This window comes from Gavialis gangeticus, unplaced genomic scaffold (assembly GCF_001723915.1).
Source record: "Gavialis gangeticus isolate Ggan-Ray unplaced genomic scaffold, GavGan_comp1, whole genome shotgun sequence".
NCBI lineage: Eukaryota > Metazoa > Chordata > Crocodylia > Gavialidae > Gavialis > Gavialis gangeticus.
The window spans coordinates 30901728-30924198 of record NW_017729033.1 but is presented as its reverse complement, the minus strand read 5'-3'; the positions used below and the strand labels follow the sequence as shown (position 1 = coordinate 30924198).

Genomic DNA, 22471 nt, shown 5'->3' with positions numbered 1-22471 from the left:
GAAAATCCCTCTCTTCCCCCCTCCCCCCGGTGCGGCCACTGGCGATGCTGTTATAGGAGAAGCAGGTTCCCCGCGGGTGGCGACGGGGAAGCCCCTGTGGGCTGCGCGGGGAGCCCGTCCCGCGTGTCCCGGGGCGAGGACGGGGCCGGGCGGTAGGTGGCGGTGTCAGGCCGAGCATCTCCTCCCGGGGCTGGGCAAGCAGGTGTCTGGGCGGCTTAACTCCTCCTGCGCCCGGCCGAGTGCGAGCCCCCGGCCCTCGCTCGGGTTCAGCGTCGCCTTCCCTGCCTCGCTCCGCGGCGCGGCATTTCCCCGCGGATCCAGCCCCGCCACAGGAGCACGCGTGTCCCACTGCCCCGGCCCCGGCACTTGACACGGCTGCCGGGAGCAGCCCCCTCCCCCTCCCCGGCTCGGAGCCGTTGGCCGGGCGGCGGGCGGCAGATGTGAAGCAGCGGCTCGCGCCCCCCCTTCCCGCCACGGGGACCCGGGGTCTCTTCTGACACGAGCAGAAACCATGTGGGTCCAGGCCTCTCCCTGGCCACACACAAGCCCCGGCCGTGTCTGCGCCCCGGGAAAAGATTGTAAGTTTGGGGGGAGTGAGGGGGGGGACAAAGAAACCAGCACTAGCTCCTGCCACAGGTTGCCCCCAGACATGCAAAGTCCGCTGCTGACAAGGGGAGAAGGAAAGTTCACAGCAGCTGCCACTGAAGTCCACGCGTGCCGTTTCTTTCTGCCCGGATGGGCTGGGGACCCTGCTCCTCTCCTGGGGGAGGGGTGACATCCCTGTGTCCTGGGGTCCCGTCCAGATGCTGAAATCAAAGCTGGGAGTGAGCTCTTGCTGGCACAACACAAGCAGGTCCCCCTTTCCATTGGGATGGTGACACCTGGGACCAAATGTTGGCGGGGCACCCCCAGGATCCAGGGGCGGGCACCGCCTGCTCGGGGGCTGCCCCGGGGTCGGGCTGCAGACGTGGTTACATGGCTCCCGGGTGCCCATCTCAGCAGGATCCGACAGGATCCAGGTAGATCCAGCTTTTACCTTTCACCGAGAGCAGCCATCAGCAGGACCTCCGCCGCCGCCCTCCCTTCATCCCTCTCGCTTCCCCTCCCCTCCCCTCCCCTCCCGGCCGTCTGCTATGAAATATGTATCAAGTTAGTAAGTGGTAGCAGCAATTCCTGCCCGAGGCAGATGGATCACTTTCATTTCGCAGGATGATTTCCAGCCCCGCCGAGGATTTCCCGAGTTGCTGCCGCGATCGGAGGCGGCGGCCGGCCTGAGCATGGAGGGCCATGCGGGGGCTCCTCGCTGCGTGCAAGGCGAGCAGGAGTGAGCGGCGGGCAGAGAAAGTGCAGGCGACCCCCCTCTGCTCGTCCTTTGTCTGGATTTGTCCCCTCTCCCCGGGGCATGCTGGCGGCCCGTCCTCTGGAGCGTTTGGCTGGGGATGTGGAAGAAGCTGTGGAATAATATGGGTGGCAGTCACTCCCACAAAACTCCCGTGTTTGATGAGAATGAGGACGGTAAGTGAGGAGCTGTCCATTGTACCTTGTGCTGCCCCAGCCTCCGCCTTACCCCGGGCCACTTCCCTTCCCGCGGCTGGTGGTTTGGGTTTGGGATCTCACCCTCCTCTTTCACGGGGGGGCGGGGGGCAGACGTTTGTATTCAGGATGCCAGCAACACGCGGTTCCTTAGCTGCCCAGGGGTTGTTAACCCTGCCTTCTTCTTGGCTGCTCTGCAGGATTGGGGTTACCGCGTTTAGGGGCTTGTTCCCCTTGGTTAGAATAAATAAAGAGAGCTGACTGCCAAAGTATTCCCATCTTAAGTATGTGAAACTCTAGAACTCTTGGTTCAGGGATGATACCTTTTATTAGCCCAACTAAGAAATTGCAAAAAAAAAAAAAAAAATTATCTTTTTCTGCAAGCTTTCCAGAACATGCCCTTCCTCAGGCTCAGGGGAAATTAAAGATGGTAAAAAGTCCCCAGAGGTAGAAAATTAACCATCTAGACTGTGTAAAGTATCTTTCTTTACATTGCATTGTTCCTTCCGAATGTTGCTAATCTGCTCAACTGGACAGGGTCACCTGGATTTTACAGCACACGCAGAGCTGCGTACAGTTATGAATGGAGATGAAATCAGGGCACTTTCTGTTTCTTTTCCAATTGTCTCTGTGCATCAGCACCTTTATTTCATGATTGTTAAGTGGAGACGTTCTCATTCATATTTTCTTCCCACTTTTTTTGAAACTTTCTTGAGTCTGCTTTGCTACTTGGAGATTTTTCCCTCTGAGATAAAACATGATGCAAAGTGTACTGTAACATCTAAAGAATGGCTTTGACCAGTGGAAGGGCTTGAATGCAATGGAGTGGTTCTTTAGTACCAATAAGCTTCGGTTTAGTTCTCATATGCACAAACATTATTTTATTGGTGTCTGTGTTTTTGAAGCAGTAGAAAAATGTATGTTGTAATTTTTAAAAAAGGCGTATTATCACTGGACTTGCTTGTGATTTTAGATGCATATGTGATGCTTAGTTTTGTGTGTTTAGGGTGTGAGCAGATCCATTTCCCAGTAATTACAGGCAAATTATTGATGGGTGTATATTTTATTCAGGTGATGTTATGGCACCACAGATTACATCATACCACATTAGTTTCTGTAGGTGCGTAATAGGTCTGTAACATATTACTCACAACTTTTCAGGAAGAAGCTCTTCTATTCAGCATAAGAAACTTTTATTGTTTTGTCACTCAAGAAGGATTAGGTGTGTTTTAAAGTTCTTTGAAAAATATCTTCCTTAATTTGCATTTTAGTCAGAAAACCCAGTTGTCATTCTCTTTTTCTCTGCAAAGAGTTAGTGGTAGAGTAGTTGGTGAGGTGTCATTAATAAAACTTCATTACTTCTACATAAGTACAAGTCAGAATATGCAAAAGAATTCTGTTTTGATTTTTTCCACGAGCACAATTTTTTTGTAATTCATCACTGTTCACTCAGACCAAGTGGTCCAGTTTGCATTGGGAGAGAGAACCTGTGGTAGCTCCTGAGGAAGACAATTTGTGATAGCTCCATAAGTATAAAATCTTAGTCAGAACTAGGCACAGATATTTTTTTTATCTTGAAGTAGCTAATCAATGTGAAGCCTAAGTGGAGGTCATAGAGCTGGTCTACTGTAACTATATTGAGGTTAAAACTACCTGTTTTTACTTTTATCACCAATAGGATTTTAGATTGAGGTAGAAAACCTCAAGATAGCTCAATGTAAAATCCACAACTTTATCTATTTGCAGTGACATAAAGTCTCAGTCATTAAAGTAAATGAAGGAGGGTCAATTGTGAATTGCTGTGGAGAAACCTGCATGCCACTCTGTCCTTTCCATGTAAGAAATCATTTCCATAGCACAATTGTTACCAATCACTCTAAAAAATAATTATGCTGCATATACAGCAATGTATTTATAGATCTATATATTATTATTATTTATTATTGTAGTTTTTATTCTTTATGAAAGCTCCAAATACCACCCTCACCCTTGTTTAAGTAGTAAGCTTACAGGAAACTTCCAGAAAAGTTCATTGCTATTGAAAGACTACCTTATATTACTTGAAATAATGCTTTTTATCCTTTACTACAGTATACAATTGCTGGGTTTATAAATATAAATAAGCATTAAAATGGATTTTCCAAAAGTACCTAAGTGATTTTGGAGCACAAACAAATACCATTGATTTTTGAAAGTCTCCCTATTACAGCTAATCCCAAACCTTCTATAGTTCATAGTTTCATTAGTGAACATTAGTATTACTGTTTTCCAAACAGAATATTTCCTAACACAATATTAACAGGTAAGAAAGTATATCAACTGAGAGTAGTTGAGTAGTTTTATTTGTGAAGAGGAGCTAATTTTGCTAGAGGATAGCAATACTTATCAATGAGAATGGAATTGAAATGAATGAGAGTTGTGTATGCCTCTCTGAAAGCTTAATCAGAAATACATTATTTAATATATCAGATACAGTGTCACTGTTGCCTCTTGCAGTTAGCAAATAAAGAAACCCATATGGTATATGCCACTCTCTCACTAAAATGATGGACATGATATAAAAATATAGTTTTCAGATTGGATTTAAAAGCCGTATACTGCCACTTCATTAAATTAGATAACTGCAACTAACTTAATAACTAACTCTATGGCACCTTTGCATCACAAACTTTCTACGTGAGTCATAGAGAATTATATTTAAATAGCAGCTGCAAGGCACCATAGTAGTGCTGGCAAACCCCAGGCCATTCATTTCCTGGAGTCACCAATCATCTCCTCCCTCAAGGGAGAATTGATCTCACTTTGGAGATCCCTACATCCCTAATTGATTGTGATGTTCCACCCCTTCATGTAAAATTCATTCTTTCTCCCATTGTGTTTGTATTTGGGATAATCAAAGAAACATCGAACTTGAAGGGATCTCCTTGGGTCCTAAAGTGGAAACCCCTGCTGTTGCAGGCAATCGCATCATATAATCCTCCTCATAAACATTCAGGCTTCATTTTAAAAATTCATAGACTTTTGCCCTCCCTCCTCTTTCTCAGAGAGCTTCCATAACCTCTTTCTCTTTCCTGAATTGTATATAGCTTTAGGTATAACTACATTTTCCGTCCTAATCTCCAACATTGGACAGGTAAGTAAATGTTTTTATTTTAGTCTCCACATAAAAAAGACCACGGGGTCTTTGGGAACAGTTTACCTTCCTGATTATGAAGGTAAGAAAATGCAAGGAGGGCACCTTCCTCTGATCAATGGTGGTTAAGTAAAGGCATTTTGAATGTGCTAAAGGAGATAGGAAAACCAGACTTGAAGGATTGGATGGATCCAATATTAATAACTGTACAGGAAAGTGGACATTTGTTTCCAGTGAAGATAAATTAAAAATTTTACAGAAATGTCAGCGAGAGGAAGGATATGAGGGAAGGGTATATGTACTAGTAATAAATGTAACTCATTTCCAAAGTCTCAGTAATGGTAAGCATTACAAATACAGTAGTGAGACTGACTGACAATCCTGGTTCTCCAAATGTGCATCTCTTTTGTTATTCTCATTTAATTTCACTATATCCAGCCTTTAAGGATATTTAAAAGGTGGAGCTTGTATCAGGAGAATATCATTTATACAGTTATCATAAATAACGACTTAAGGCATGACACTGCATAGTCCACTTACTGTAGCACTACATAGTAATCCTTTGGATCTGTGGGGAGCTGGTTGCTGTGGTACATAAGCATGTGTTTAAGTGCTTTGTTGAATCCAGGCCTGAGATATTCTGCCTCATTGTACTGTACTGAATAATCATTTATCACAATGGACATTTTAAGTATGAATGAAGTGTGAGTGTGTAAAAGTGACCCCCGTGCAGAGGGGAAGCACTGTGCTTGTACTCCATTGAATGTTCAAAATAATGTTTGACAGGAACTTGTGTTTGCCCTTAGCAGAGGGATGAATTTCACCCGGTAGGGTCAGACTATTCATTTACTGTTAACTTTTTGTGTCAGCATAAAGCATCATCAAAGCCTAGTCAGGAAAATTACCTTTTTTTCTGCCTAATTGTATATATGCAGTTAACTCAGAAAACAAATACATACCAGTATTTGTGGAATGTATGCCTGGAAAAGTATGCCTGGAAAAGTATGAAATCTAAATGTAACATGCCTCATAAAATGAGGGCTATAACAAAGGAAAAACATGGAGCAAGAGAAAGAAACAGAAGGAATCTGACAACAGTACCAATTGCATGGCCATTCAGTAAGATGAGTACAATGTAGTAGTTAATATTTTACCTTTCTTCACTATAGCATTCCTTGTACATGCCATGTCAAAAAGTGAGTCATTTAAGAAAGGTGGAATGGGTATTTATTGCTGAACAGTTTTGGAATATCATGGCATGTGCAGCCAGCATCATGGAAGAAGATTAAAAAGTCAGAAATATGAAAAGGAGAATGGTTTATGGCAGAAGTTTACTCAAGGTAATTATGCCTTAGTATACCAGTTTATAGAATAACTGAATCAGAGAGGCATAAGCTTTCATGAGTAAGAGCACACTTCATCAGATGCTACATTTATGCCCAATACAATAAGTATCATGTTTGATATTGGTCATTTTTATTTTAATTTTAAACACTTATTTAAAATAAAAACATCTTGAAATGAAATGACTTTTAGAAGAAAATGCATTAATCCATGTAAATAAAATACAAGTATATTTTTACACCAAGTACAACATGCTTGAGGTAAACTTGTATAACACTTTTCATTCTTGGTCTTTCAGCACTTCAAAAACACAAGTTTCACCTTTGTGCCAGTCCTCAATATTGCATATCGTACAATAATATTGGATCCTTACATAACGAAAATGAGGCATAAAGAGATTAAGCACTTAGACCATATCTGTCAAGTGAGTTACTGACTTAATTTAAGCATCTGCTTAACTCCAAACCAGTATTTAAGTCCCATTGATTAAATCAAGGCTTGAGTCACTCCCATAGGTGTTTACATCATGCTGCAAATAACACTGTGAAATTTCATCCCAACATCCTTTCACAACCAATGGTTTTTGCAGTAATTTTGTGTGAGAAATGAGGGAATTGCCTATGTGCTGTTTTGATGAAATATTTTGATTGATTCATTTTAAAGAAAGATCTGAGGTTTCTACTGAGATGCAGAGAAGCTGGCTATGAAAAGGCTAGCTCACAAATTAACAGCTTGTGCTGAGTATACACAATATACAAACAAATAGTATCTAATCAAAAATCTTGCAATGATGGATTCAAGATACTAAAGGCAGCCCATAATAGTTAGACTTACATAAACTGCAGTGAGAGCTAGAGACCTCTGTGAATGAGTAGGCAAAGGATATGCAATGCTGAGTTGCTGCCAATGATAATATAGGCAGAAGGCAGGGTAGAAATGCACCTTAAGGACTAACTGAATCAGAGATACATAAGTGTTCATAGCATCTAATATAGTGATTACTTGCTCAAGAAAGCTTATGCATCTTTGATTCAGTTAGTCCATGAGGTTCATGACTACCCTGCCTTCTTCCTGACTTCAGACTAATATGGTTAGCTACCTCTCTCTCTCTCTGCTTAATGATCAGATACTTATAATCATCCTGTTGCCAGACAACTATCCCTGATAATGTCCAAAACTGCTGTGTATCAGCTCATAGGTTCATAGATTCATAGATGTAGAGTTGGAAGGGACCTAAGTAGATCATCAAGTCTGACCCCCTGCCTTGAGCAGAAATGCTCCAAAGAAGCTATTCCAATTTATAAGGTAAAAACAAAAAAATATTTTTGAACAATCTTATACCTTGTGCATAGCCTTTGAAAAACAATCACATAAAGCAAGTCAGTCAGCATTGTAGACCTAACTGCACATACTTTGGACAAGGGGTCAAATCCAAAAAAAGGCCTTTGGTGCCCAAAACAGATGTAGGTAGAATTGAAGTGTCTAAGTCTAATATTCCAATCTATCAGCTGTCTCCAAACCCTGGACATACCTGGCTTCATTAGTTGACCACCCATCTAAGTTGAAAGCTCTCTAAATGCACAGTTCTGCATCTGCATATACCTAGAACTGCCCTGGCCTGAGCAACTTGCAAACTGTCTTCTTCCTAAACCAAAGTAGAATTGAGAAGCTAAGTGTTCATCCACAGACCCCTGAGGGGCTTGAACTGAAAGGAATTTTTAAAATGTACCTAACACACAGCAACAGGAGCTGAGGTTGCAAACTGCAGGTGTAGTCAATTTCTTTTAAAACTAGCAATAATAGTATCTCCTTCTTTTTATAGTCCTGCTGCGGGGTGATGGGAGGGACTAGATGACCTCTCCAAGTTCTTTTTAGCCCTGTTTTCTCTGACTCTGATACCTAATAGTACATGAGTCACGCAGGAAATAGACCAAGGTTTAATGCTGTAAGAAATACCCCACACTTCCCAGGAGAGTGACCCACTGGTAGGCTATAGAGTACTATTCTGGGAGGCTACCCCTCTTTTTAATTCTGCACCAATGTGCACCAAAAATGCCAAATTCATGTGACCAGAAAAGAGAGAGCATAAGATGCTGTGTTATCATGTAGTTTAGTACTCAGAGTCTTTTATAGGGAGAATAGAGTCCTGGATTCTATTCCTTGCTCTCCCTGGACTCTTCTGGTCTTTATTCCAATGACTATTAAATGTTAAATACAGAAATCACCTGAGAAGCAGTATAGCCTGTACAAAGCTCCATGCTAGCACAGTTGGATTAATAGATTAATAGATTATGAGGCTGGAAGGGACCTCGGAAGATCATCAAGTCCAGCCCCCCTGCATGAACAAGGAAAGACAACTGGGGTCAGGTGACTCCAGCAAGGTCAACGTCCAGTCTCCTCTTGAAGATTTCCAGGGTAGATGATTGCACCACCTTTTTAGGGAGCTTATTCCACAGTCTAGACACAAGGGGTGCGTGAAACAGGTTTTACTCGATTCAGATTTAGCATGAATTGGGGACAGTGATTCAATTCGTTGATTTGGATCACTGTCCTGATTTGATTCAGCTGAATCTGAATCTGAAGAGTCAATGCTGATTTGGAGAATCAGTGATTCAGCCATAGACACAGCTTTAAAAGTTTTTTCTACATACCTTGAGGTACCAGACATGGCTTGTGAATGTTGCGATGGTGGGGAGGATGGAGCATCCCACAGGAGTGTGTGTGGCGGGGGGGATGGGGGTGTGTGCTCAGCAGCAGATCCAGAAATGGACCAGAAGCACTTCCAGTCCACTTCTGGGTCCACAGCTGAGAGCACAGGGGACCTCCCACCATGTCCCCCCGGCTCAGTGATCACCATTGGGGGACCCCAGGTGTCCCCCCAAACCCAGGAGGCACCAGTTGCTGAGGCGGGGGGGAGGGTCCACCATGTGTGCCACGGTGGACCCAGAAGTGGACTGGAAGTGCTTCTGGTCCATGTCTGTGAGTGTGCTGAGGACTCCCCCACATACTCCTGTGGGACGCTCCATCTGCCCCAGCATCTCAGTGTTCACGAACCGCCTGATACCTTGAGGTATGTTGAAAAAACAATTAAAGCTGTGACTATGTCCAAATCATCAAATCTCTCTGAATCTCTCCAAATCAATTCAGGGAGATTAAAGGGTCTCCTGACTCAGTTCAGATTCAGAGATTTGGCCACCAAATCCTGCTGAATCTCCACCGAATTGAATCAGCAACTGAAGCTTCACACAGCCCTACTAGACACCCTAGTTGTGAAGACGTTTTTCCTAATGTTGAGCCTGAAATGTTCTTCTAGCAGTTTGTGACCATTACTCCTGGTTTTTGCCAAGGATGCCCTGGTGAACAGTTGTTCACTGAACCCTTGATGTATTCCCCTGATGTAGTGGTAAGCTGCTACTTAGTCCCCTCTCAGCCTTTTCTTTTTCAGGCTGAAGAGTCCCAGGTCCCTTAGCCTTTCCTTGTACGGTTTGCCATGCAAGTTCCTAATCATACAGGTGGCCCTTCTCTGGACTGTCTCAAGCTTTACCACATCTGTGTTAAAGTGTGGTGCCCAGAATTGGACACAGTACTCCAGCTTCAGTCTCACCAAGGCTGAGTAGAGTGGGGGAATCACCTCCTTGGGTTTGCTGGAGATAGACTGAATGATGCATGCCAGAGTATTATTTGCCTTGTTGGCTACATCATTGCATTGTTTATCTACCTTAGCTCACTTAACATTACACAATGTAATGTTAGGCCTTGGGGTGCCTATCTTGCAGGCTCCCAAGACCCATCTAGCACAAGATAAATGATGGCTCCAAGTAAAAATGGCACATTCTAGATAGTGTCCAGTCTTTGCTCTGAATTTTATTTTGTCTCTGCCATTCACACACTGGTGATTATTTACCACTTTATTGTTTTCCTTGTAGAAAAGAATATCTTGACTCTCTGCTAGTCTTTTCTTTTGATAGGGAAAAATGACTTATAAGTGCTGTGCGGCAGTTTCTTTTATATATTATCTATATGTAAAAATAAAAAGTAATTTTTTTCAAAGCATCATGATCTTTGCTGGATATCCAACTACTGGAAAAAACAAAATATTAAATCAAGATCAGCAAGATTTTTTTCTTTTATGGCCATGTTGATTTATACCATTTTCTTTTCTATTTATGTATCAAACCTTAGTAGCGGTTTCAACATTATTTTGTTCTTGTGGCATTGAAGAGGCATAGTAGTGAACCAGGACCCCACAGTGTTAGGCACTGTAGAAACACAAAATGAAACAATGGTCACAACTACTAGGATCTTAAACTATAAGTTATGTGATGAGATGATACATAGATACAGATGGGGAGGGAAGCACAAAGGAAGAATAAGATGATACTTGTCAACAGGATAGGTACTGGTATGCAGATACAAGCTGTGTAACTGTCATAAAGATTTTGCATGAGTCATGGCAAAGGAGATTATGAGATTTATGGTGTTCTGTACATTTTAATTATGATTTTCCTGTCTCATTCTTCAAAAAAAAATGTTTGTATAATGTACACAAGTAGGAGGTAGCTTTAAGAAAGTAAAATTATAATAACTTTTCTTGTGACCTTGGTAGATGCAGATTATCATTTGGGCAGTTTTCTACAGAGAAGTCAATGCAGAATAGCAGGCAGATCTGGAATGTTCACTTTAATGACTTGCTAATTATTTCTTCAAGTGAAATGGTTTTATGTCCCTTTGTTTGCAAACCTTACACCTCTATTTCCATTACAATCACTAGGAAATACTTGATCTCCCAAGTAACTAGAGTTAGAAATAAGCAGTTATGTTTGTTTGTTTAAAGATAAATATAATCGCCATCAGTCTCTCTTCTATCAGTACTGCCCATTTTTGGTCTTGATGAAAACTTCTTGATCTTTTGTGGTCAGGACTTCTTTCTTGCACAAGTGGAAAGGCATCAACTAAGTCTTCCTGATGAGTAATTTTTAAAATCAGGCCCTTTTTTAATTCTTAAGGAATCTACCTCTTTACAAACTGGGAACATTTACATGTGCACCCAACTGCGCAGTTGTTACTAAAGTACTAAATGATTGTGTAGTAAATGCTGTCACTATGCAGTCTCAGTAGTGCATGGGTTGTTTCTGACCCTACTGTGCAGTAGCGTTGGTGTCAAGTTTCATGCCTGCTGATGCTACGTTGCTGTAGTGATGAGCTACGTCGCCATAGCTTGTTGCTATGGCAATGTCACATCTGATGTAGATGTTCCCACTGTTGCTGTGGTACCTGCCATTATGAGCTATATGGCAATTTTAGGTGTCTCATTCTGTACAATATATAGATGTACTGGAAACCATAGTGTTTTGCTACATGTTTTACACGTATTGTACACTGTGCAACTTAGAATAAATCTAAGTAAATAATTGAGGTTAACCATGTATTTATTGATACATCAGATGGGGTAAGTTGGGGAAATTTAATATACAGATCTGGGAAAGTTCCCAGTTAGAGGATAATTGGGATAAATTTGGCTTCTTGCCTAAGTCTAGTCCAACTGCCATTACAAGCAGTCCTGATGGCTCAAGTAAAAACAATTATGGTCCACTGGACTCTATAAACACAGCAGTCCATCTGTCTGCTACATGTATCATGACTTTGGCCTCAGTTGAGAGTTGGAAAGGGGGAAGCAGGTTAGCAGAGAGTGCATGCCTGCCATGACTGAGAATTAACAGATAGTGAGCAGAAGGTAGCCATGGGGAAAAGAACCAACAACATGGTGGATTGAGAACTAGATTTCTTTTGTGAATTAATTAGAAATCAGAAAGTATGAGGAGTTGCAACTCTTATTTTCAGAACATGGTTTCTGTTCCAGTTAAAAGGGTGTTAGAAGATTACCATTAGAAAAAAATGTTATAGGGTATGATCCTGGTTTTGATCAAATAGCTGAAAAAGCATGTTGCATTCATATGTCTGAAGATGATAAGCTTATTGTCAAGTAAGCTATTTTATTTTCACCTTCAGTTATGTTTAAAAAGCTAAGCTTTCACTACTAGGGAATCTACACTGTCAGGGATGTCACTGGTTGCCCTCATTCTTCTCTGACTGATCCAAGAGTATCATGATAGGCAGATGCTCCTTTTCCCAAAGTCACAATGTGTATAATCCCACAGGTCTCAGTCCTGTCATTGGTTCTGTTCAGTTTTAAGTAAAAGTGTTAATATGGAAGCTGAGGATCTAGACTAGAATCCCAGTGTGACAGGACTGGGCCCCATGGGTGGCTGTGACGCCCCCTGATGGCCACTTTGCTCCTGCCCCACTCTGGATTCTCAGGTGCCCTCCTTTTCCTCTCTTCTGCCACACCTTGATGGAATTACTTATTGTAAAGAAAAAAGGGAGGCTTCCCCAGGGTCCCAGAGTGAGCCTTTGTCTATTCTTCAGTCAGCAGTCTCTCCCAGATCCAGCTGATATCAAGCTCTAAGTGGGGCCCCATCTATGTTCCAGGGCATTACCTGCCTTAAAGGCTATTCATGGCCCCCTTCTGCCTTTACAGCCATGCCCATATCTTGCAGATGCTACTTCATCCACAGTTTAGTTCTTTTGTAGAGGTCTGAGCCCTCTTGGCTTTAGCCCCCACTTTTCTCCTTCCAGCCCTGGCCCACTGATTCAGGCCCAGCTATCTCAACCTCAGCCATCTCTGGTTATCTGGTATCTAGGCCCCTTGGCCCTATCTTATGCTTTATCTCAGTGTTCAGCCCACCTCTCCCTGGTGTGTCTGGCAAGGCTGTTCTCAGTTCTGCCTCTTTATAAACTGTTTTGACTTCTGCCCCATGCAGCCCACTGGGTCCCAGATCCTGGAAAGGCTCTATGCTGGGTGCCCCTACAATACCATTGTGGCCTCCAATCCACACCTTACAGCTACATCCAGTCCTCCAATCAGAAAACAAATGCAAGTCCACTGGCTGTATAACTAAAACTCTCCCCACACTGGGTCAACAATTCCTCCCCCTCCAGGCTATAAGTTCCCTTAGCTCTCTGCTTGCATCTTGGGGACAGCCTGGGTAGAAGTCAGTCCCTCTCTGCAGCCATCCTGCTCAGGAGCTCCTCTTCCTGCCACCTGCAGGGTCTGAGTGATCAGCTGTTCACAAGTGCTGGCTTTATGGGCCTCCAAAGCCCCGCCACTTCCTGATAGGTGGCTCTCCAGGCACCTACAGCAGTTTTGACATGCTGGCTAGCCTATAATGTGCTGTTTTCCCCATCTGGGGACATCCCTGCTGTGGCTCCCCCTCCTTAAAGTAGCAGGAGACCCTAGATCCATGTTACAGTCAGTAATATGAGAATGATGCACAAATCTGTTGCTCTTCTATAGACAATGCTACACATTGTGAGAAAGTGCACCTGAATGAAAGATGGTTTAAATTTTATGATGAGATCACTGAGATGAGGTTAGTAGGAAGGGACAAATAGTGAGACACTGAAAAATACTGTAATCTGGTCCAGGCAGACAGTGGTAGGTCTCAATCCTACAGAGACTACCAGCTCTGATTAAGTACTGTGAGTATTCCCATTAGCTTCAGATGGATTACACACTGCATCAGTCTGAACACATATACCAGTGGCTGCAGAATTACTGCCCTGTTAATGGACTCTGTGTAGAAGTGTATTATTTCCTCTGCAACTGAAGAAAGTAATTCAAAAAGAAACTCCTGTCCCTGCAATGAACATGTTTCTTTAAGCAAATCTTACTTTTAAACTAAAATCCTAGTGACTCAGTAAGACTTTTGCATGTATAACAAATGCAGTGTATTTGCAGTGTAAGCAGAAGAAACTAATGCATATTGATTTTCATTCTTCTCTTTCCTGCATCATGCTCTGTGGAGTTTAGTCTCCACTACGTTATTTCCAAAGATAATCAACTTTTCTAAGGTTGAGTTTTAAGTTAATGTTCAATGGAATGGCTAAAACTAAAGTATAGTTTTCGGCTGGTTTAGATACAATTTTATTTATGTGAAATACATATGGCATTGATTTAAATATTATAAACATCACATTGACTCATCTCTAGGAGTTGTTTCTGTTATTGTTCTGACATTTCCAAATCAATGCAGTAGTTAAGCTGTCATCTGGCTTACTTTAATAAGAATATTCTTGGTATAACCTTTCATTACAGAAGTTTTACCTTCATGAATCACAAGTTTTGGGTGGAAAAAAGAAGCAGGCCACCAGCTTCTTCATCTATAAGCAGTAGCATTTTTTATTATTGCAAACATTTTTCTTTCAGAGTTTTGCTTAACAGACATCTGGCAAAACTTAAAGAAAATGTAGACTATAGTGTGTTTGCAAACTTCATTAGGAAATAATTGCAGTTACACATCAGCTACTATCAGAGAGTCCGTATTTGTCAAGAGTTTCCAGCAGTGGCCATGTAAACTATATGTAAGGAAATATTGTTTTATCTCAGACACAATGCAGTAAATGTTAATAAATGTGGATTTTTCCTCAGGTTTTTTTTTTTGGTCTACAACAAATTGTTTTCCCATTCTAATAGCCAAAAGATTTGGTCAAATCCTAATCATCCCCTATTGTGATTACCATAATCTCCTGGTGTGGCTTCCTTAATTTCCATATTGACCCCTACATTCTATCTAGAAAGCAGCTCACAGGTTAATCTTTCTCACCCCGTCAAACCACATTGCACCCTTTTCTGAACTTCTCTCCAATGCTTCAAGTTCAAATTTCTCATTTTTTATGTTTCCATGCAATTATTTGATTTTTGCTTTTTTGTGTCCCACTATATGCCTTTGTACCATCAATGATACCAGTCTCCTGTTGCTATTTCTTTTTCTCTGGTGCTGTCATCTTCAAGCCTTCTCTTATGCCAATACAGCTTGCCCCCAACCTCTTCCCACATACTAGTCCTCACTCAGATGACTCGTAAGCACTTCCTACCTCCATACAATTCCACTGCTGCCTTCTCCACTGCGGCTGGGTAGAGAACAGTTCTGTTTTGCAAAAATCCTGGAGGACTCAAAATTTTATTTTCTTCCAAAGTAAGTGAAATTAGACTGTTTTGAATATTATGAGGAAGACATACCCCAGAATAATCAGTGGCTGAAAGTGCAATTTTTTTTTTTTTGTGACAGCATCACACTGCTGACTCACATTGAGTCTGTGATCCATTATAACACCAGATCCTCCTTGGCAGTGCCACTACTTACACCAGTGGTGCCAAAACATTTGGCTATGTGGGCCAGGTAAGTGGCATGGAGCTGGTCTGGAGTCTAGATCCCATGCAGTGCTGACATGTAGGCTTGATCTGTGGGTGTGATCTGACCATGTGCTGGCCCAACCTGATATGCTGGAGCCATCTGTCCACCAGCCTGATCCTGCATGCCTGAATCCAGCTGCACACTAGCATGATATTTTATGCAGGTCCACAATATCTAGCTCACAGGGCTCCCCATATGTTTGGAAATTTGGTAGCAGGGGAATGTGTGTAACAGCAGAAGGAACTAGGGGGTAGTTCGCAGAGCTCTGATGATAGTTAATTTGGACTGCAACTCCCAGAAACCCCCAGCAACTGGAGTGTAGGGGGGAAAAGGAAGAGGATGTTTGAAACTGGAGGAAGAGAAAGAGAGAGCAGCATGCATATGAAAACGTAGTCAGCCCTACGCAGAGGAGTGCACAGTGGAGCTGGAGATCTCATTGGCTCAGTCAGCCAGGATTGTGGACCGAAGGAGCTGTACTCAGACTTGGGGGCAGCTGCAAGCTGCTGTTTGAGCACTCTAAGGACTAAAGCCTTGTTGGGGACACCTCCAGAGGTGTGGGGGTGGAAATTAAGGTGCTGAGCACATGTTCCCAGAGTGTTAATATTTCTTTACCTTTTACCTGTTCCCTCCCTTTGGCCCATTGGCTCGTGACCCCAACCCCTATGATTTTCTATATAAAAGTAGGAACTCTCCCTTGCTTCTTGTGCATGTTTTTGAGATTGAAGGGTTGGCACGGCAATGGTGCCACCGCTCTTCTGATGCCACATTTCTGAACCCTTGGACAGCATGTCCCAGAGGCTGGGGGTTGAGCATCCCTGCCTTAGTTATTCCTTATTCTGTAATTGTGCATTAAGTGTATCATCCAAAGCATCCCAGAAACATGGAAGAAATCAAATTTTACCATTTGAAATGGAAACTTCACAACAGGAAGAAAAAAGAAGCTAACCTCAACAGTGGCATACACTTTCTAAGCCTATGCAAGAAACACAACCTCATTCCTAATTTCTACCTATTTACATCCTCACTGGCATCCTGTCACACTTTTAGCTTCTCTCATTCCTTGGAGTCTCAGAACAGCAGAGACTTCCTATGCCTGAAGAAGGGTGATTGTTCCTGAAAGCTTGCTAAGAACTTTTTTCCAACTACTCAGTTGGTCTAATAAAAGACATCACGTCGACTCAGAGAACCTTGCCTACCTATCATCTAAGCAAGATGGTGGGGAAGACTGCAAGGTGGTGTTGGCAAATCTGTAGCCTGCCCTTCCCCACTCCTTGCCCTGTATGCCTCTGCCTGCCCTCCCCTGCCTCTACCAACCACTCCTTCCCTTCCCAGCCCTGCCCTTCCTCCCTTAGCTTCAGGTCAGGCTCCAGACCCTCCCGCCCTGCTGGGAGTAGCTGCCACTTCTCTGCGGCTGGGCTGGGCTGTGGTCAGGCTGGGGCCATGCTGCTGCTGACTGCCCTACTGGAGCAGAGCTGTATCAGTAGGAGAGGGGGTGGATGAGGGAGGTAGGCTGCAGTGGGGAGCAGTGGGAGAGAGAGGCAGGATTCAGGGAAGAACAGTGAGTCATAGATTCATAGATTCATAGATTAAGGGTCGGAAGGGACCTAGTAGATCTTCTAGCCCGACCCCCCGCCAGGGCGGGAGAACAACAAAAAACCCCAAAAAGAGAAACGGGACTCAAACGAGTCCAGCCAGGTAGGCATCCAGCCTCTTCTTAAAGACCCCCAGGGTAGGGGCCAGCACCACTTCCCTTGGAAGTTGGTTCCAGCTCCTAGCCGCCCTAACTGTGAAGTAGTTTTTGCGGATGTCCAATCTATACCTCCTCTCCATCAACTTGTGCCCATTACTCCTTGTTATGCCAGCGGGCGCTAGGGGAAACAGCGTCTCCCCCAAACCCTTCTGGTCCCCCCTAGTGAGTCTATAGACGGTCACCAGGTCCCCCCTCAGCCTTCTCTTGTGGAGGCTGAATAGGTTCAGGTCCTGCAGTCTCTCACTGTAGGGTCTGCCCTGTTGTCCCCGGATCATGCGGGTGGCCCTCCTCTGGACCCTCTCCATGTTGTCCACATCCCTCTTGAAATGGGGCGCACAGAACTGGACACAATACTCCAGCTGTGGCCTGACCAGCGTCGCGTAGAGGGGGAGGATCACCTCCTTGGCTCTACTCGAGATGCACCTGTGGATGCACGACAAGGTCCGGTTAGCCCTGCCAACCATGACCTCGCATTGTCGGCCCATGTTCATCTTGGAGTCAATAATGACTCCAAGATCTCTTTCTGCCTCCGTGCTCTCAAGTAGGGAGTTCCCCATTGTGTAAGTGTGCTGCTGGTTCCTACTGCCCAAGTGCAGCACCCTGCACTTGTCCGTATTAAAACGCATCCTGTTCCTGTTAGCCCACCCCTGTAACCTATCCAGATCCCTCTGCAATCTCTCCCTCCCTGCTAGCGTGCTCACCTCCCCCCAAATTTTGGTGTCATCAGCGAATTTAAACAGGTTACTTTCCACCCCATCATCCAGATCGCTGATGAAGAAATTGAACAGCGCAGGCCCCAGGACCGAGCCCTGGGGGACTCCGCTACCCACCTCCCCCCAGGTCGAATATGACCCATCCACCACCACCCTCTGAGTGCGACCCCTCAGCCAATCTGCAATCCATCTGACTGTGTAGGCATCGATGCCACAGTCGCCTAGTTTTTTAACTAGGATGGGGTGAGAGACGGTGTCAAAGGCCTTGCTGAAGTCCAGAAAGACTACATCCACCGCGACACCTGCATCCATGGCCTTTGTGACCTGATCGTAGAAGGCAATCAGGTTGGTCTGACATGATCTCCCCCTAATAAATCCATGCTGATTGCCCCTGAGCATCATTTCTGATGCCGGCCCATCACAAATGTGCTCCTTGATGATCTTCTCAAAGAGTTTCCCCTTCTCAAAGAGTCAGGAAAGCAGGGAGTGGGACGTGAGGGGTAGGGGCAGGCACAAGCAGAGGGGGACATGTGGCAACTGGGAACAGAGGAGTGGGAATGGTGGGGACAAGAAACAGGAAAAAGGGAGCTAGGATCTGTGTATAGAAACTAATTATTGGGAGGATTTTTTTTTAATATGAAGTAGTCTTGGATTTGGGTAAGTATAGTAACTTATGATTTCAATACCTATTAGTCCTTAAGTACTTTCAATTGTGTACTGTTATCTGTTTCACATAAGAATTGCTATTATCATAGCAACTGCATCTGTATGTATTTATCTGATTATCTGGTTTCATAAGCAGTATTTTCCTTCTTTTAGGGAAGAGATTATAAATTTTCACGGGTTTGACATGTCATTTAGCAGTATGTTTTAAATAAGGCCAGACCTTGGATTTACTTCCCTCTGGTCCCTCACTCCACACCCTTTTGCCACCCTGGCACTGCTGTGGATCATGAATTATGGACAGAGCTAAGATGGGAAATAGAATTCATGTCCTACACATTTTTTTCAAGATTTCAAAAGTTTTTGCGTTCTGCATAATGGCAAAAATAAGACCTTACAATATTTTCATGAGAAAACAGATACTCTGCATAGCACTGATCTTTAGTGTTGGTTTCAAAGAGCACATCCTGACAAGCATGCACATGCAGGAGTTCATGTTTCCTGTGGGATGAATAGTAGTCTCACATATTTGTTGCTCCTTGTTCCTGGGCACACCCCCTACATGCCCCTCCAGGGCATGGCAAAGTGACCTGGGTGAGGTAGTGGAGGCTGGGGCCAACATTTGTGCTGGCCCTAGCAGCCTTACCTGGGGTCCTGGGGGCCTCCTGGGGCAGTGCTAAGCCAGCCGCTTGGACCCTAGTTGGCAGCCAGAGTGTGCCTCTGGCCAGCCAGGCTCCCTTTCTGGTGGCACAAACTGCTGTCATGTGCTCTGTGCCACTTTTTACAGTCTCTGGTTTTTTTGACACCGGGATCTCCTGGGGCAAAAAACACCACCGCACAGTGAACAGGTGCGTTTGTGCTGCATGCAGTTTGCAGTGCTTCAAACTGCTTGAGGCACCACAAACTACACATTCACACTTGTCAGGGTGTGCCCAAAAGGGCTGACATATAATTCAGAATTTTAAAATATAATCCTTTATACGTATCTTTTGTATGATCTGTACTCTCACTGGTGTCAAAAGAAACTTTGTGTCAATGTTGGCAGACTACAGGATTGAACCACCAGTGTGCACTGGTTTCATCAAATATTTCACTTAAACTTGTATGTTTGATATTTGCTTACATTCTAATTATACAGAACTTGATTGAGTGGGTTTAATATTACCATATGCTTCAGATATTAGACTAAATAATATTTCTGCTACAATTAACATTTTTATGTTCTGTGATCCATTATTTGTTTGTTCTGTGGAACTAATAACTTCCAGCTTTAAAAACAGAAGCTAAGTTCTTGACATTTATAGCTATCGGCTTCTCACACTCATTGCTCCTTTTTTTACTCATTTTGATTATGTGATGTTTGATATTTGCTTTGCTTTCAACTTCCGCTATTTCATTTCTTGACTTGGTTGGTGCCTGGTATATCGCAGTTGGTTCTCAGTAGCCAAGCAGCAGATGATAGGGAGAGGTTTGGGGGCAAAAGGATACCCCAAAGGTGTGTAAGTACCTTAGGAGTACCACAGGAAGTTTGTAGCAGATCTAGAATGGAGGAACCCAGGCCTTCTGGCTCCTGTGTTTTAGCAAGGAATTTCTCTGAAAGAGTATCTCTTCTGCTAGACAGAACTGTCAACTTTTTTCTCCAAGGACCAGATTTCAGAGATACATTTTGTCAGCTCAGTCATAAGTACATAACTCCATCCATTATAAACCTCATTTTAGTCAACAGATGAGATTTATGTATAGTTAGTTATGAAAGGACTTCAAATAGTTTAGGGTTTGAACAGACTGTGAATTTTTATCCTAGGTTTCAATATCAGTGTTTATCCTTCAAAAGGTCTAGGAAGAGCACATAGACTCACAATGGTTTCCCTGCTATTCTATGTCCGTAATAAGGTTTTTTGCATCAGTTCCATTGTTCTCCAATGACTTCTGATGTCTCCAGTGTTGTTACTCATTTAATAGCTTTTTTGAACTAAAACTCTGTCCTACGCCAAGACAGAACTGTTCTCATAGCAAGAAAAAAGGTCTTTAATTATGGCTCTTATTGATAATAAAAAAGATTAACTGATTTATGAATTTTCAATAACATAATTCTATAAATTGCTACTTTCTAATAAGCTGTATAGCAGTATGATTAAGATTTTACCTTTTACTCCAGTTACTGTCTATTAAAATAAGTAGGTCACATAAAAGTAGCTTTTCTGAAGCATACCATGTATTACTTGAATGTTATATCATAGAATGTAGACACAACACTGAAATCAGTAGGATTTACCCTGGATATTGTAGTAATGCCTAAATGCTACTACCCTTATTGAGTGTTAATGTTGTAAAATTTGTATATGCATGATGTTTTACTGTAGACTGATCGTAAGATTTGATTACTGTGTGGACAGGTTGCTTGGTAATTATTTTTGGGTAAGCCTTAATAAAAATGTATTTTGATGTAACTAACAGTCTTTAAAACCCATTCCATGAATTATTCTTCTACTTCTGTTCTAAAGCAGAAACAACTGGATACTAAAGTTCTGGGGTCATGGCATTTGAAGTACCTTGTCAATATATTGATTTTATATTAATCTATGACTATTTGCAACTTAAAGAAATAAAGCAAATTCCTTTTCCTTTATTATTACATATAAATAAATAATTGCTTCAACTTCTATAGCAATCCTATTCCTAACTAAGTGCCATGTGTGCTGATCAGTCTTTTTTCAGGACAGCCCACAGAAGGTAAAACAGAAGGGGTGTCCTCAGGGACTGCTCCAGAATAGTTTTGTTGGAAGCGTGGGCAGGGAGTTCACAAAAACTGTGTGAATTAGGATGCAGGGGTTATTCATATGGTGTGTCCAAGTAGAGGTCATCTTGGTTTTCCTTTTGGTGTGGGTGCCTGGATGGGTTACAGTATTCCATGGGTGCATCCACATGTGCAAGCACGTGCGCTTGCAGCAGCTCAAATAGAAGCAGTGCAAATTTGAGCCTGGGCTTTTTGCCTCAGTGCATGTGTTCGGACATGTACTTCGTTGTGGAGCAAACTGTGCCACTTGGGGCAAAATAATCCTGCCTGGCTCCTCCTGGATATGCAGACAGGGGGAGCTAGAGCCCAGGGCCAGCACCTGTGCTGTCCACAGTAGTATAAAAAACTGACCTGTCCTGGCCCTATCAGTACAAAAAGCAGCTCTGGCAAGTAGCTCAGGGATACTCGCTCTCAGGACCTTATGGGGCCCAGCAAATTGGTACCTGGGAACACTACCCCTTGTGTCAGCTGGACTGCTGAAGCAGCCCTGAGAGATCCCTGCACGCTTTAATCACTGCAGCAGTCTGGCAGTAGGGGCTGCTGCCTGGCTGTGATCTGCTGTGCACCTGCCAGACCCCGATGAGGTATCTGCACCTCTGGCCCAGTTGCCAATGGCCTGTGGCTGCAAGGTTAGCCTTTGTGTGGCACCACTGCCATGTCTGCCCCTGCCCGGTCATCTGGGCAGCCATGTCTCAGAAGATATTCTGGGTGTGGTGGCCTTCTTTGAACTGTCAGGCATGTCCTACTGGCCCCCAATTGATCAGGAGATCAGCCACAGCCAGCTGGATCTAAAGTGCCAGGTCTGAGCAGGCAGGGTCCTGACACTAGCCTTTCTAGCAGGAATTCTGGTGTTTCCTATTGGAAAACTGAAAAATCCCTGATAAAAAAAATCCCAAAGTCACTCTGTAAAATACCCCAAAATCCATGTTACTCCACAATTAAAATAAGAGACAGCGATCAGTTGGCTGTGTTTCATTGATATATCTACAGTGTTAAAGCAATTTGGAAGATTACCAGTGTCTCTATCATAGTAATAAAGTGAATTCTAAATACATGTTTCATGAATTTATGAATACATGAATATGTTTTGCTGTCCCCACAGGGGCCATGGCCCCTCCAACAGGGGCTATTGCCCCCCCCCCCCACAGGGCCCACAGCCCTCCAACAGGGGCTACGGCTGCCCTCAGGGGCCATGCCCCCCCAGTAGGGGCTACCCCCCTGCAGAGCCAACATGACCCACCCCTGCTTGCTCCCCCAGCCCGCCAGAGTGCTGCCCTGCCTGGC

The 22471-nt window shown here is 43.6% G+C and overlaps 1 protein-coding gene across 3 annotated transcripts in view; it reads left to right on the top strand.

Annotated features, from left to right (window-relative positions):
* The first annotated feature begins 1127 nt into the window (after nucleotides 1-1127).
* The window catches only part of STK32B (serine/threonine kinase 32B), a 411458-nt gene continuing 390114 nt past the window's right edge, over nucleotides 1128-22471 (top strand). Inside the window, exon 1 of one of the 3 annotated variants that reach the window (XM_019526563.1) lies at nucleotides 1128-1515. In XM_019526563.1, coding sequence (XP_019382108.1) covers nucleotides 1440-1515 — 76 coding nt within the window. In that variant the 5' untranslated portion in view covers nucleotides 1128-1439. The remainder of the gene's footprint in view (nucleotides 1516-22471) is intronic. The other 2 variants (XM_019526564.1, XM_019526562.1) reach the window with 2 other exon arrangements.